The sequence below is a fragment of the Zingiber officinale genome, chromosome 8B (genome assembly GCF_018446385.1).
Source record: "Zingiber officinale cultivar Zhangliang chromosome 8B, Zo_v1.1, whole genome shotgun sequence".
Lineage (NCBI taxonomy): Eukaryota > Viridiplantae > Streptophyta > Magnoliopsida > Zingiberales > Zingiberaceae > Zingiber > Zingiber officinale.
Genome location: NC_056001.1, coordinates 23690506 through 23707181, shown reverse-complemented (window position 1 = coordinate 23707181; position 16676 = coordinate 23690506). Strand labels below are relative to the sequence as shown.

Below are 16676 nucleotides of genomic sequence, written 5' to 3'. Positions count from 1 at the left end.
TAAAATAGAAAATAGGTAGATGATTTAATAATTTTAAAATTATTTTATATGATTTGATAAATTTAGAAACTTAACCTGTATATAATATTGAAAATTTTAGAATTCAAATTTTGATCCGATTCCTGACATATAAAAAATTTAAAATAAAAAACAATTGAATAAAAAATTCTAAGTTAAAACTCTATGTTAAAAAATATGAATTTATTATTTAATTACTGGATGTAGGTTAGTTAATGAAATTAGCTGAAAAAATGTTTTTTAAGTTTATATACTATTCGACCAATTGATCCAACGCTTTGACTTTAGGCTACGGAGACGAAGCTGAGCCGGGTCAATTTTCAATTTTAATTTTTCATAACCAGAACCCCTTGAGGGGGCATTTATGTAAATTACTTCTGCCCCTCCTCCTGTTTAGTGTACTCGAGATCCCGTTAAAGCCGAAGAGAGCCGAAACTCATCTCGCTCCTCTCCCCTTCCCTCTCTGCCCTCGCTCCGATCCATTTGCTTCCTTGTCTCACCGGATCTCGGCTCCCTCCCCGATCTCTGCTCCGTTAATCCTTCCTCTTCTGGGATCCAGACGCATCGATCTACAGACTTCTCCGACTTCACGCATCTCGTGCTCTCATTTATTCTGAAAAGATGGTATGTTTGTGTTCTTTTTAGCACTGCTAATCGGATCTGTGATGGTTCGCCTTATGTTCTCATGGTTTAGTTGGATTTTAGTTTTTCCTAGATTTGTGTGTCAACCTTAGGAATTGTGAATCCTTGAGATCTGGATTTTTCTTCTTTTTGTGAATCCTTAATTAATCGCTGACGATAGATTGTTTCTCTTCTTTTTGTTGTTTTGGTGTCTTCTGGACGGATTCCAGCCTCTCAGATTAGAAATCAAGGTATGTGCCACTGGCCTTAGTGATGTTCTTGGTAGATATCGTGAAGATCTCGTGATTTGGTTACAGTTGAAATGCATGCTACATTCAATTGGTTTTGTGTTGAATTATGCTCACAATTGTCTCTGGATCAGCGGAAACTTGCTCAAAGGTCAGAAAGGGTCAAATCTGTGGATCTTCATCCAACTGAGCCATGGTAAATATGAATGCCTTTTCGGTATCCACATCTCTAATGATCATGACATCGAGGATGGCTAGCATGTAACCATGATATATAACGTTACGATAATCTTTTCAACTGCAGGATTCTTGCGAGTCTTTATTCTGGAACAGTTGGCATCTGGAACTATCAGTCACAGGCAAGCTGATTGTTTGTTTATATATATATATATATATATATATATATATATATATATATATATATATAATTCATTTTCAGAAAGCTTACTTTCCTTTCTCTATATTAATACGTGGTAGTTCTACTTTATTGACCAACTAGACATTGTGCTGGCTAATTATACATTCTCACCAACATGCTCGGACTGCAATTATATTATTTTGTTCAGATCCTTTTGTATGTTTTATTTTCTAATTGATCCTTATGGCTTTAGAATTTGACAGATTTGAAGAACTCAATTGATCTTAAACAGATGAGAGTGAACTGTTTGTCTTAAGGAATGTTTTATTTATGATTTGGATAATGAGTTTTATTTAAGAAAAGTATTCTTGTGTATTCTGCAATTTAGAATGAGACCCACATTTTACTTCATCAATGTTATGGCATTTGGTTTGGCTGTTAGAGTTTAAACAACTACTTGGTTTGTTGCAGACAATGGTAAAGTCTTTTGAAGTAACTGAATTACCAGGTATACTGAAGACTACATATGATATTTTAATTGTATACTGTTCCCAGAGTTAGCTATGAACCTTGTAACTTTGTAAAGCTAAACATCCAGTGTTGAATTTTCAGTGAGATCTGCAAAGTTTGTAGCCCGAAAGCAGTGGGTGGTGGCTGGTGCAGATGATATGTTCATCCGTGTCTACAATTATAACACAATGGATAAAGTCAAAATATTTGAGGCTCATACAGACTATATTAGGTGCGTGGCTGTACATCCAACACTGCCATACGTGTTGTCATCATCAGATGACATGCTGATAAAGCTTTGGGACTGGGAGAAGGGTTGGATGTGTACCCAAATTTTTGAAGGACACTCTCATTATGTGATGCAAGTGACTTTTAATCCAAAGGACACCAATACTTTTGCAAGTGCCTCTTTGGACCGTACAGTAAAGGTGTTTCCCTAATATCTTTGAACATGGAATAGACTTTGTATGGTTTATGGAATAATTCTGACTGTTTGTTCTGACTGACCAGATCTGGAATCTTGGTTCTCCTGACCCAAATTTTACATTAGATGCTCATTCCAAAGGAGTAAACTGCGTTGATTATTTTACTGGAGGTGATAGGCCATATTTGATTACTGGTTCTGATGACCAGACTGCTAAGGTCTGCCTCTTTCATCCTAGTTTAGCTGTAGCTTCCATCTTCTACTCCAAGCTTTCTGTTAATGAGTTTCATTGAATCAGGTTTGGGACTACCAAACCAAGAGTTGTGTACAAACACTGGAAGGTCATACCCATAATGTCTCTGCTGTATGTTTCCATCCTGAGCTTCCAATAATAATAACAGGTTCAGAGGATGGAACTGTTAGAATTTGGCATGCAACTACATATAGGTACATCTTCAGATTCAAACTCTTTTTTTGTTGATCATATGTCCACTTACCCAATTTATCTGCGAAAGATTATAACCCTGATACTAGTTCTATTCCATGCTTTCAAATCAAGTTTTTTTGTTTCTTGATAATTAGTTTACAAAGGTGATATATGGTCCTTTACAATTGCATTAATAAAATTGATCTTGAGCAATCCTTGAAGTAGAGTGATTGTTCAAAACCTTATCAAGTTTGATCTTAATAGGCTAGGAGACTTAGGGTGTAGTTTCTAGAGGGGAAGGAAAAGGGTTAGAAAAAGTTTACCATGCTTATGGAAATTTATTATTAAATAATTTTCCAGAAAATTTTCAATTTTGTGTTTCGGAGAGTGGAAGGAAAAGAAGAATAGCTCTATTGCAAGTCTCATCCTGTCATGGGCCCCATCTTATCATGAGTGTTTGATCATTGCATTGCTGAGGTGAGTTGCGTGGCTTCAAGGGTGACATGCTTGAGGGAGGGGCAACAAACATGGTCAAGGCAGAGGAGAGGCATGATTGAGGGTGCCGTGATGAAGGACAAAGTTAATGTGGATGAGGGTGTCAGGGTGAGGGATGAGGTTATGGTGGAGGGCAAAGCTGCCAAGGCAATGAACGAGGGTGTCAGGCAGGTGAACAAAGTTGAGGGTGTTGCGGTGATGGACGAGGTTGAGGGTGTCGAGGCAATGGATAAGGGTGAGGGTGTTAGGTGGTAGACGAGGTCTAGGTTATTGAGGGTGTTAGATTAATGGTTGAGGTTGAGGCAATGAAATGAGGGTGTCATGGCGGCATATGAGGTTGAAGTGGTCGGTGTCTAGTAGATGAGGTTGATGGTGTTGGCGCAACAGAAAAGGATCAAGGTAGAGGAAAGAGCCAATTGAGTAGGTGGTTGACAAGGATTCTTTTGCCCATTTTACACCGAGCATTTTTTTTTGGAGGGGGGGGGGGGGGGGGGATTTGGAGGAAATAATTCTCAGTTGAAGTCATTCCCTCCTACCTTCTCATTTCTAAGAACGAAGGAAAAATACATATTTTTCACCTATTTGAGAGGCACTTTTTCTAGCCCGAGCTTTTTTCACACCAAAATTGGGAATAACAGTGTCTGATTTAGTTAATGCTTGGTCTTTCTTTTGGATGTTCCATCCCAAATTCTCGAGAGCAAATTATTGAAATGATAGCCCAATGCATGAGAATTCCTTCCACCTATGGTAGGAGAGTTTTGCTTAGGCATGGCACATGTTTACTATCCTTTGCAAGTTCAACTGTCCTGAATGCAATGTTTGTAGGTTACAAATTTTTAAAGCAATCTAGCATTATGCTGGTACTGGGTTTCAGGAGGATATAAGAATAATTGATTAGTTTTGACTATTTATGGCTTTTGTTCTTTTTTTTACTGTGGCAACTGAAGACCTATAACTATAGCCAGGTCTATACTAATTAATCTAATCTGTAACTTTTTCCCCATCACGTGAAAATGACAATTCTTGAACCTGTGAACTTGAACACATTGCCTTTCACCAATTAAAACTATAATTGTTCACTAAATTTTTACCCATAATACGATTAATTATAAGTGGTGGTTCTTGAAACTGTATTCTAATTTAACTATAATTATTTCAGATGTAAATTATGCACCTGGAAACATAACAGTTTTGCAGAAGTCTATTTTTAGTCCTTTTTTAATAGAAAATTTATTTTGTTTTCTTTGTTTTTAAAAACATTGTTTTCCTTTTCCCAAGAATTTTAATTTCTGCCCTTTTACAGACTGGAGAATACACTAAACTATGGTCTGGAACGAGTTTGGGCTATTGGATACATGAAAGGATCAAGGAGGTATGCACTAGACTTGCACATTTGTTATCTTTTTTCATGTTTGATCATGCAATGGATTTGGAGATGACTTTTACAATATCAATTGGCAATTTTGAGTGTATTATTATTTTTTTGTAAGAGTTCCTAAATCCTTACAAATGCTTACGAGTTATGGTTGGTTCATGAGAAACTCCCAAAATTTTCTTCAGAAAATTCTGTTGTTAGAGTTTTTATCATTTTTTCTCACTATGTTTCATGAGTATGTGTTTCAGGGTTGTAATAGGATATGATGAAGGAACCATTATGGTGAAGATTGGCCGTGAAGTTCCAGTTGCTAGCATGGAAGGCAGTGGAAAAATCATTTGGGCAAAGCACAATGAGATTCAAACAGTTAATATCAAGACAATTGGAGCAGAATTTGAGGTTAGATAGTTCTAGTATTCTCTCTAGAAGAACATGAAGCACCTGAGGACAAGGTATTTATTATTTCCACAGGTCACAGATGGTGAAAGATTGCCTTTAGCTGTCAAGGAATTAGGAAGTTGTGATCTCTACCCACAAGTAAGGTTTAGCTTAAATCGTTTTTTTTCCTTATTATTTGCTCATTTAGTGATCTTCTCCAGTTTAATTGGGGGAATATTCACCAAAGCACCCCCAACGTTTGAGAACTTGGAAAAATCCAAAGCCAAAAGCTTTTACATTTTTGTTTGTTGTTTACATTATGCTAAAAAAAAAAAACTGTAGGTAGTTTTAGCAAACATTTGAAAGAACCTATTATATTTGCCTTTTGTCCTTAACCTCATAAGAAAATTTTAATGATTTTGGAAGTCAGGTTTTTGTTGTTTCGCTTGAAATCTATAGTTACATTTTGTAATAACAGTTTAGGTATTTTAGGTATGTTCATTAGACTTGTACTTGTTACTAAAATATGGACAAAAATAAAAAGGGTGCCCTTATTTTTATTTTCATTAAAAAGGCACCCCATTTTGAAAAAATATTAAAAGGACGCCCCATCCTAATTTTTCATCCCATAAATACCCTCTTTATCATAGTGGTCTAACATTGTTGCAACATATTTTGCTAAAACTACTCTAAATTCACTAAAACTTGACTAAAGTTGCTCTAATGTTTGGCCAAAATTAAACTGCTCCCGCATTGTACAAAACTTCTCTAAGGTTGGTAAAAACTAAGTAGTTTTAATCAACGTTGGATTGTTTGGAACAGTTTTGGTCAAAATTGCTCCACATTGTAGCAGTTTTGGCCAAAACTACTATAACAGTATTGTGGTTGGGTAAAAAGGGTAATTTGGGAAGAAAATTTAGGATAAGACGCCCTTTTGACATTTTTTCAACATAGTCTTTGATTTCCTAACGTTTGGTTAAAATTAAACTCCCAGCATTGTCCAAAACATCTCTAAGGCTGACAAAAACTAAGCAGTTTTGACCAACATTGGATTGCTTGGAGTATTTGCTGTCAAAATTGCTCCACACTGTAACAGTTTTGGCCAAAACTGCTATAACAATATTGGGGTCGGGTAAAAAGGATAATCTGGGAAGAAATTTTAGGATGAGACGCCCTTTTGACATTTTTCCAACATAGGTTGTCCTTTTGATGATAACGAAAAGATCTTGATTTTTACCCTTTAAATATTTGCTACACAATGTTTTAATTCTAGAACAATGTTGGGGAAAGATTTAAATGCTGACTGCTTTGCTATTTAAAATTGCTTGCATACAACTTATAAAATTATTATTAGGAAGTAGGATATTGTTGATATTGAATGACTATTTTGAAGATTCCTTAGCATTTCCATGACTTCCACTCAATTTTGGGATGCTATACCTGGCAAAACAATTGCTTGATTTGCTTCCTCTATGCTTAATTTTGTTCTACTTTTTCAGGTTAACAGTATTAAATTCGGATATGGCTGTGATAGTTAATCTATGTTTGTGTATGTGTGGATGTCGGGATTTCTTAATGGTGTAGGAGTATCTTTATGAGAAAGATCCTCCAATTTTTTCTTATTTACGGCCTTACTATGCTTTTGTTCTTTGTTTGCGCAATTCATTTTTTCAATAGTCAAGCCTTGTTTCCCCTTGGGAAGATGGTAAATTGAAAGGATAAATATATAAAAAGATGGAAAAGTGAAGGGAAAGGAAAATAAAATTATTGTTTGTTAATGGATGTAAATAAAGAAGATGTGCCACTTTTTTTAATTTTTTTTTATAACGGACAATTGGCTATTAGATTTTCATTCAGTTTTGCGCAGATGAGTTGTGAAGGATGAACTTAAAATTTTCCCTTCCAATATCAATCTTTCCTACTTTATTTTTACAAAGGAAACAAGAGATAAATGTTAACAAGCCTTTTGCTTCATGTCATTGAAATCCCATATCCATCTTCTTTGCTTTTACGTTCCAGTTATCTATTAAACTCCATGTTAATCATATGTGTTTAAAAATAAAAGTGACTACTTCCATAACACTTTATGCTGTTAACTTAGCTAGTCTAAAAAGTGGCTAAAAGAAAATTTTGGTTTTCACCTTTCATTATAGTCAAATGGTCTTTCAGTAGTGTTGAATTTTATTGAAATATACACTTGCCCAAACAGCTTGATCTAATACTTTCAGCATGCCTATCACTTATTATTTTCTGAAGTTACCTCTTTACATTAATGTTTATCATACATAGTTTTGTTCTGTTGTTTTTTCAGAGCTTGAAGCATAACCCAAATGGAAGATTTGTTGTTGTCTGTGGAGATGGAGAGTACATTATATATACTGCACTGGCATGGAGAAATAGATCATTTGGGTCTGCTTTGGAGTTTGTCTGGTCTTCTGATGGAGAGTATGCAATCAGGGAAAGTACATCAAGAATTAAGATCTTTGGTAAAACCTTCCAGGTTTGACCTTTCTCTCATGTATTTCTACTTTAGAAATTCATGCATTAGATTAATTTGCGTGCATAAAGTTAGTATGGAAAAACCACTGAGAGATGGTTATGAGTATTCTTTAGTCAATTCTCTTTTTCCCCCCCTTGATTTTACATCATCATTATCAAGCCATGTTCAACTAGGCTTTCTTATTTTCAGATGATAGAAGTAATTTATATTTGTTGCCTTTGTGTTGTTCTTTATCAAAGATTTGCACAAGTACCTATGCTATTTCTATATGGTATAGACTAGGTTTATTAAATAATTAACTATTGAAATGTTTTTGTCCCTGATTATTGACCCCCAGATGAATTCTTTCAGGAGAGAAAAAGTATCCGGCCAGCCTTTTCTGCTGAGCATATTTATGGAGGAATACTATTAGCAATGTGCTCCAATGACTTCATTTGCTTTTATGATTGGGCTGAATGTAGATTAATACGTCGGATTGATGTTAGTGTTAAGGTAAGTTCAATGTGTCCCTTTTTGTATGTCGCCAAACTTTAAGATGCCTCCTCTTAGCCTTGTTGATTGCTGCAGAACCTGTATTGGGCTGATAGTGGTGACCTTCTAGTCATAGCAAGTGATACATCATTCTACATATTGAAGTACAATGTAAGTTGGCATACCTATTTTTGCCATTCTGCAGATAATTTATATAATATTATATAAATATTAGTTTATTACTAATGATGTGTTTTCTGCTTTACCCATATAAAAATGCTCACAAAATATAGGAAATTCTATGTTAATTTATTTTGGATTTCTTTCAGAGAGATGTCGTTTCCTCTTACCTAGAAAATGGTAAGCCAGTAGATGATGATGGAGTAGAAGAGGCATTTGAGCTGCTGCATGAAGTAAATGAGCGTGTTCGAACTGGTATATGGGTTGGTGATTGTTTCATTTATAACAATTCTTCTTGGCGACTTAATTATTGCGTTGGTGGAGAGGTGAACATCATTTTTTTTCCTTATCCTTCATTTCCATGTATATTTCTTTAGTTGTAAGATTATTGGTTATTCATTTTTCATGTTTAGGTCACCACCATGTTTCATTTGGACCGTCCTATGTACTTGTTGGGATATCTTGCTAGTCAAAGTCGTGTGTATCTAATTGACAAGGAGTTCAAGTAAATTGACACTAGTATCTGAGGATATTCATTTTTCATATTGTCATTTTTCATTGTTGCTGTTCTTTACCTAAAAATATCTGTTCATTTCAGTGTTATAGGCTATACCTTACTCCTCAGTTTGATTGAATATAAAACTCTTGTTACGCGTGGGGATCTAGAACGTGCAAAAGGAATTTTACCATCAATTCCAAAGGAACATCATAATAGGTACATGATTTTTACTAGGGTTTTGGTTTTGCTTCACCTTCTAGGCTATTATTGTTCTTTAACTCAATTTCAGTTTAGTGAACATGATGCCAACCATTGTCAAAAGCTATGTACACTGACCACATTCTAATTTTATTCCAATTCCAAACTGCACACATGCTCTGATACCAGCTTATAATCATGTTAAAGACACTTAATCAAGTTATATTATTTGAATGAAGTTATATTTATCGTTAACTCAATTGTTGAGTAGTTTTGTCAATTCAAACATAGCATATCGTTATTATTCTTAATTTGACATTGAATATTAATTGGAACCTTTAATTTGTTAGTGTGGCTCATTTTTTGGAATCTCGGGGAATGATAGAGGATGCTCTTGAAGTAGCAACTGATCCTAATTACAGATTTGATTTATCTGTTCAACTTGGTCAATTTGAAATAGCAAAGGTACATTTTTGGATCTGTTAGAATTTAACAAGCTTATTCTCTTTCTTAGCTTTTTCCTTGTGTGGCTGTTTCTTGAGATTTTTTATTTCCAATTATATGATTGTTGTTTCCTCTTCAGGAAATTGCTACAGAAGTGCAAAGTGAATCTAAGTGGAAACAGTTGGGAGAGCTGGCTTTGTCTACTGGGAAGGTAATATCAAACCTTAAAACCTTAGTTTTGTAACGTGATGGTTTAGTTTGCTTCAGATATGTTACATGTTATAGCGGTGTCATGATCATTTTGACTTGTAAATTTGTCAATTACAACTGCATCTTATGGCCTATGAATATATGAGTTGGCAATATTACCTTATAGTTCAGAAATGAAAAGAATTAAAATGAAAAGAAAGCAGATTGACTTATGAATAGCAAATATTCTGGTAATGCTTGACTAAAGTTTTGCTAACCTTTAGTTTCAGCCAGCAATCGTCACTGAATGTCATAGAATAGCCTGAAAGATTGCTGTGCTGTTAAATGGATAGGCGCACAAGGTTTGCTTCATGGTAAGAATACTAAGAAAATCCATTTTGTCCTCTAGCCTTCTCATTCTCATTATCCCTTCCCAATCTAATACCTGCAAACTGGAGTTCGAGCATGGAAGAGTGGTATCTTTGAAGACTCAAAAATATGGTGCCAAGCAAATTAAATAAAATGCTAGAAAAATGGACAGAAATTTTCAATTATGAATTATCTTTTGGAAGGACTTTGGTGGTTCGTGGTCAGAGGCTTTTGAGACCCTATGGACAAAGCTGGCTCACTGTAAAAGATCCTTACTTTGTTTGGGTCTCAAGTAGTTTGAGTGTAGATCTTTTATGGAATATGAGATAAAATTGGTGATTCTTTCATATTTTCTATTGTAGCATATTGTCTCTTACCATAGTTTGACTATTATGGTATTTTACTAGTTCCAATAAGGACAGTGACATATTCTAGTGATGCACTTAATTGCGTAACTTTGATATCTGATGGATATAATCATCTGTCTTGTTCTAAATTTAGTGTATCAATCCTGAAAATTGGTTTTCTGACCTGGAGAAGTCCTATGTCTTTTGTCGTAGTACTTTTTGACAATTGATATAGTGCAGTCATTGACTCATATTTCATTTCTTGTTATACAGTTAGAGATGGCTGAGGAATGTCTATCACAAGCTATGGATTTGAGTGGATTGTTGCTTCTTTACTCATCCCTTGGTGATGCTGAAGGGATAATAAAACTCGCGTCTCTTGCAAAAGAACACGGAAAGAATAACATTGCATTTCTTTGTCTATTCATGCTAGGTAAACTGGAAGATTGCCTTCAGTTATTGGTGGACAGGTAATTTTGTGTTGTGCTGCTTATGAACCAATGTGCTATTCTATCTCATATTTTTGTTGTCTTGTGAAAGTTTACCTGCTTAATAAACCTTCTTTTATTATGCATCCATGTTTTGCAGTCATCGCATTCCAGAAGCTGCACTGATGGCAAGGTCATATCTTCCAAGCAAAGTATCAGAAATTGTATCATTTTGGAAAAAAGATCTTAGTAAGGCATGTTTCTTTTTTCTTCACCAATCTTTTTTCTGAATAGCTTGCTTTTGGTTAAAACATATGGCAGGAAAAGTGGGTTATATTTATTTAGATCTGCTTAAATTTCCTTGTCCGGTTTGCTAACTCTATTTCCTAACTCTTTGATTGTGCGAAGGTGAATCCAAAAGCTGCTGATTCTTTGGCTGATCCTGAAGAGTACCCTAATTTATTTGATCACTGGCAGATTGCTTTGGCTGTTGAGTCAAATCTTGCTCCTAGCAGGTTTTGGTTATGTTATATCTTATATGCTATGCATTGCAATCATTAGCATGCGAACTTCTATAAAATTATTTCACTACTATGAAGCAATGATATTTCGTTGTATTTTTTTTTTCTGATGGATTGTGATAATTTGGATCTGGATTCTTGATAAGGGACAGAAAAGCCCCATTCGTACCTAGATATTAGGATAATATTTTGATTTGTAGGCTTACCATAGGATGCCACTTGTCTGTTTTTCTTTGCTTGATTTACTTTATATAATATAGTATATCAATTTAAATGGATATGCTTGGTCGTTTGACTTGGATATTATTTGTTTAGCTTAACAACATAGCTAAAATTGACTGTGCAGTAAACTAAGAGTATTTCTAGTCCAATCCAGCTAGGTTGCTAGATGGTTGGATGTGATAACTGGTCAATTATTCTGTTTTGTATATGTATTATAAAAGAAACACTTGTTCACATGCTTTTGGGTGCTAGTCGATAAGGGCAAAGCGTACATGTGCAGTCCAACAAATTCCCATTATATAACCAAATTTTTATGTTTTGTGCTGTTTTATAAAATATTTTTCCATTTTGGTATGCTTATAAAATTCTGTTATAAAATATGAGAAGTGCTGGATGTTTATATAGGAAACCTAATATGTCTACATTTCAATTGGTTGTACATATGTGCTAGGTGGATTCCCCTTTTCTTTTCTTATATATAAAGAGAGATACTGAGAGAGGCTGTTCACCTTTTGTTTTTTTCTTGTTTACTCATAAAGATTTCCTGTTTTGTTATCGTTACAAATATTGTTTTGCCATTTCATCTGTGCTGTGCTAGTTGTGTTTTACAAAATTAAAATACCAGCATAATCTTGAGCAAGGTTTCAAAAGTGTGCATGTTTGTGGTTAGCCACCGTATGTAATGCATATACGGTATTTATGTAATTGTGTTCATTATAATGCACGGTATCATTTTTTTGAAAACATATGTTCCGATGTAACATAATATATCAAATTAATTAACCTGGGCAATCAACAAAAACCCATTGGAACATATAAATTTGATCATTATAAGCAATTCATAATTCCATCTAAAACATTTTATGTATGACCTTAAGAAATCAATATTAAATAAAGTTTAGCCACACATGATAACCAAACTAACCAATTGATATAAAGGAAAATTTTACATGACCTAGACAGTCCACAGAAGAAGATTTTAACCAGATCAACATCTGACTTGGAATTTAACAAGTGATTGGTTTAGTCTGCATAATCCTTATTCAGGTCATAAGCAGATGAATATGTGGTCCCTCACTGGATGGGCTCAGTTTTCAAAAGAAAGGATCTAGAGCTATATGCTTTTCTAAGAAACATATATCTAATTGCTCTCAAATCTAACTGGGGACTGTTACACATTAATTTTTAAGTACTAAAAAAAAGCTTGTTAGAATGTTTGGAAAAACACTGATGTGCTAATGGGCAAGGCTATCATTGAAAAAATTTCATATTCAATTTTTGTGCTGAAAAATGAAACAAGGACTCCCTGAGGAAAAATTGAAAGATAGCACCCATAATCTAAATAACCAAACAGATGAGAGAGAACTTTATTATTTTTTCTTTTTTTAACTTTCATATAATTACATTTAAGGTTACTTTTTTGGTTCTCATCCCATTTTATACAAAATCTCAGTTTTGAACTTGTTAACTTCGTTAGATATAAATGCTATTTCATCATGACTACAAACGTGATAAACTTGTATATGAAGGCTTATTGGGATGCCTAATTAGTTAGCTATTCTCAAATCCTTTCTGAAATCATCTTACTAAATAGCTGCAATGTCTTTCACAATTGTATTTGTTAGGAGTTTTACATGAAACAAATCCTATGTCATTGTAGCTATTCTTGTTTCTTGCTGTGTGGTACATAAAGATGTTTTTATTTGTTATATTTATCTTCCCTTCCACATGCCAATTCAATCAAGAATACTTGTTTCTGAATTGACTCCTAAGATTTAGTTCTTCAATAGACTAATGTTTTCATTATATAATAGAATCTAGCTTATCAAAAGACCCATTTGTTCATTGTATATTTTAATTTCGACATTTGTCAAGTACTTAAGTTGGAATAGGGGGTTTGAGCCTTTGAGGGTTATGCAAGGTATCTGTCTCTCATTGTCATTCTTTTGAATGATTGGAAATGGACATTAGATAACCAATCTGTCAGTTTTAATTGTGCAGTTTGTTTTCTTTTTATTAGTTTGAACAACTATGTGGTTATCTCGCTTGAATTCAATTGTTTATTTGAGTTAATACTTCTTTCAACCAATTTAGTACCTTGCATGGCATTTCTGATAACAGGGGTAAGTATCCTTCTGCTGAGGAATACTTGAGCTATGTGGAAAAGTCGAATGTCAATCTTGTGGAAGCTTTTAGAAGCATGCAAGTTGATGAAGAGAGCACGCCTCTTGAAAACGGTGATTATGGTCATGAGGTAGGAGTGGCATTTTTATGGACTATGATAACTATGCAAACTTTATATAGTCATGTGCATTGGAAGGACAAAGAATAGAGCTAGATTTTGATCAAAACTAAATTGTTTCTAGTGTCCAAGTAGCAAATGGATGCTGTTTTTGAACATACTTAATCATACCATTTTGAAGCTGGTAAATTTTGTGATGTTTATTTAGTGAGCTTGTTAAAATGAAACTTCTGTGACAAACTAATTTTGGTAACAGCAGAATGACAAGAACAATGTATTATTGTAAAAAAAAAAAAGGCAGCCAGGTGCACAAAGCTCCTGCTATGCGTTGTCCCCGGGAAGGATCCATTGTACGCAACCTTACCCTGCTTTTTGCAAGAGGCTGATTCCAGGATTCGAACTCATGATCTTTTGGTCACAAAGGAATAACTTTACCGTTGCGCCAAGGCTCTCCTTCAAGAACAATGTATTATTGTATGGAGGAGAAAATTCTTCTATAAGAGAGGAGTATCCAATAGACTAGGAGAAACAAGGATGTCTAAACAAATAAAATATTTGGCAGGATAGACTGATCAATCTGGCATGGCTAGTGCGAACACACAAAAAAAGGGCAGTACAGGCTGTTCAGTCTGTCATGACTCATGACTAGTGTACAATGGTAGTAGGACAATAAAGATACCAACTTCTAAATTATGTGAGCAGAATTATACTAAAACTTTGCTTCCTATCAACAGTTTAGAAATGGATAGGCCTGGCATCATTAATCTACTCATCAATTCGTCGATGATGAGGCAACAAAATATCGTATGCCTATTTGCTTTTCATGACGTCTCAAGAAAAGTTGGAATTACTTTTCTAAGGATAAAAGAAATATAAATTACTTGTTGCTTATTGATCATGCTCCCATTGGTTATACCATATTTTGGCTTACAATATGCAGGTGACAAAGGAAGATGGGGTAGAGAGTCCAGAGGAACCTGTTGAAGTTGATGTAGATGATTCTACTGACAGTGCGGTCCTTGTCAATGGGAATGAGGGAGAGGAACAGTGGGGTATGAATAACAAAGGAACTTCCTCAGCCTAAACGCACTTGGTTCAGCCTCTGTAAAATCAAAATTTTGTGTCCGGTGATTAATTGTTCTCATTCTCAATTACGTCATTTTATCTAGACTAGTTCTAATGCACATGATATTAGTAAAACTGTAAAAGTCAGGAACTAACTGAAATCTTGGATAGACCCTCACCAAAATTATTTAATACGTACTGCAGCTGATCTTCATAGGAGCAAAGTCCAATTATTCTTCAATATTTTCTAAACTGATTCTCAATAATTGATATTAACCATATTGATAAAATGTTGTGTCCTTCATCTGATGATGGATTTGTAGCATGCTTGTGTTCGTTACATGCCTGCACTCAATTTCTGTTTGAGAAAAAAAATTTATTACTCAAACCTAGCGTTATTTAATTCCTAGTCCTCTGAATTCTTAAGAGTCCATTAATACTCTTGTCTGATCGTGTTGTATGGATACCAATTTGGAGTCTCTCCTTTTTTCCCTTGTAATGCATGTTATACTGAATTCTTATTGAGTCTGTTCTCTTTGAAATGATCTTGCAGTGCTAACTCCGCAAGAATAGCGTCTTCTTGGGACAGGTATCTTCAGTAGCTAATGAAGTTTGCTTACCTCTTTCGTTTTTCTTTTCCGTTGTCTTTTGATTACATGTAATTTGTATATGCCAGAAATCGAAATTTAATATATTCCATCTCAGATTTGTTTTCTTATATAATCTTCCTTTAGAGAATTGTTAATCTTAGACAGTAGCTCAATTTCATGAAATCACAATTTCCTTCCTGGATAGTTCACATTATTGAACGCACCTTATCAAATGATTTATATCTCTACTTCGTAATTGGATATAAATAATGATAATATTTTATTTTTAAAATGTTTGGTCGTTGACTTTACCTTTCCGTGTTTACTTAATGATCAGGCTCTAGAAGGAAATCTTGTGGCGCAATGTCATCCTTCCCACCGAGATTTCTTACTGGCTATCCTTCAGCTTCCAAAATTGAAAATCATAATAGACGGATTCATGAGATGGCATAATTTTAAGTTGTTTGTACACTGGACCAACCTTAGAGATATAGTTGAGGTTTTAGATGATTGGTTTTCCCAGAAATGCTTGTTTGGGAATAGCAGACAATTTCTTCCAGCTATTGTATTCAATCATATCATTTATAAAGCTTTGTAATCCGCTTCTTGTAAGAGAAATTCTTTGAGCTTGTTAATGTCTTCGTCTCCCAGGTGAAAAATAGAACATGAATGTTTGTGTGGTTTTTAAAAGCCTGATTGCATCCAAAAAGGATCGCTTGCTGTTGAACATGATGCAGTGTTGCCTGTTTGTCATAAATCTTTGTGATATGTCCAAAATCTTCCTTCTCGCTACATGTTGGCGACGAAACTTCCTCTTTTGATGCTTAAATAGCGGGATTTGCATAGGTAAATGTGCATCCAAGGGCACCGGAGATGTTGGGTGAAATTCTTTTGATGCTTAAGTTAGTTTTTGAGGGAGAGATGGAAAGAACAAATGGAATGAAGAGAGAAAAGGCTAAAAAAAAATAATAATTGAGAGACAGTGCGCTCCGTTTTACCTTGTACAGGTGGGAGTTGTCTTGCAAGAGCAATGTAAGATCGTGACCTACTCCTATCAAGGGCGTGCTTGATGCTTGTAATGGATCGGGAGCTTGATTAGCTCTGTTAGGCAGGGGTGTATAGGGTCCACACGCTCTTCGAAGGGCTGAATTATATGCAGGGTTGTGTGAACTTGCAATGTTTGAATCAGGTGCTCGGGAGGTCAAGCCCTCTGGCAGTCGAAGGGGCGATGTGAGGCCTCCGACGTAGAGGGTGTAATAGCTCGGGAACGACTGGCTAAGGCGACCGACCCATCCTTGGATACTTCCTCGAAGAGCATTGTAATTGATATCCCATGACTCGACAAATTGGAGAGAACATTATAAGGAAGACCCATTCAATCCTGCGACGTGGCTAAGTCGGGAAGAGCATTATAAGGAAGACCCTGGTAGTAAATTACGTAACTGCTAAAGGGTCAACTAAGTAACACTCTCCCTACGATTGCAACGGGATCGAACACAAGTTTTATTCTAAGTGAAGTCATCTCTTCTTGATCTTCTCCACTTCCACTGCAGATGT

General features: G+C 35.1%; 1 protein-coding gene across 2 annotated transcripts; it reads left to right on the top strand.

Annotated features, from left to right (window-relative positions):
- The first annotated feature begins 435 nt into the window (after positions 1 to 435).
- On the top strand, positions 436 to 15754 carry LOC122015970 (coatomer subunit beta'-1-like). 2 transcript variants are annotated; one of them, XM_042573084.1, is made up of 26 exons: positions 436 to 642; positions 870 to 890; positions 1022 to 1083; positions 1192 to 1246; positions 1717 to 1753; positions 1858 to 2183; positions 2266 to 2397; positions 2478 to 2626; positions 4405 to 4473; positions 4725 to 4875; positions 4948 to 5013; positions 7166 to 7354; positions 7706 to 7846; positions 7922 to 7996; positions 8155 to 8331; positions 8419 to 8510; positions 8604 to 8720; positions 9053 to 9167; positions 9286 to 9357; positions 10325 to 10521; positions 10640 to 10733; positions 10888 to 10994; positions 13344 to 13476; positions 14405 to 14516; positions 15083 to 15118; positions 15457 to 15754. In XM_042573084.1, the coding sequence occupies exons 1-25, from the start codon at positions 640 to 642 to the stop codon at positions 15100 to 15102; spliced, it is 2712 nt and encodes a 903-aa protein (XP_042429018.1). In that variant the 5' UTR covers positions 436 to 639; the 3' UTR covers positions 15103 to 15118; positions 15457 to 15754. The 2 variants fall into 2 exon arrangements, 1 of the variants encoding a protein (XP_042429018.1); XR_006121027.1 differs by having other exon boundaries at positions 437 to 642; positions 14405 to 14591.
- Positions 15755 to 16676: the final 922 nt, after the last annotated feature.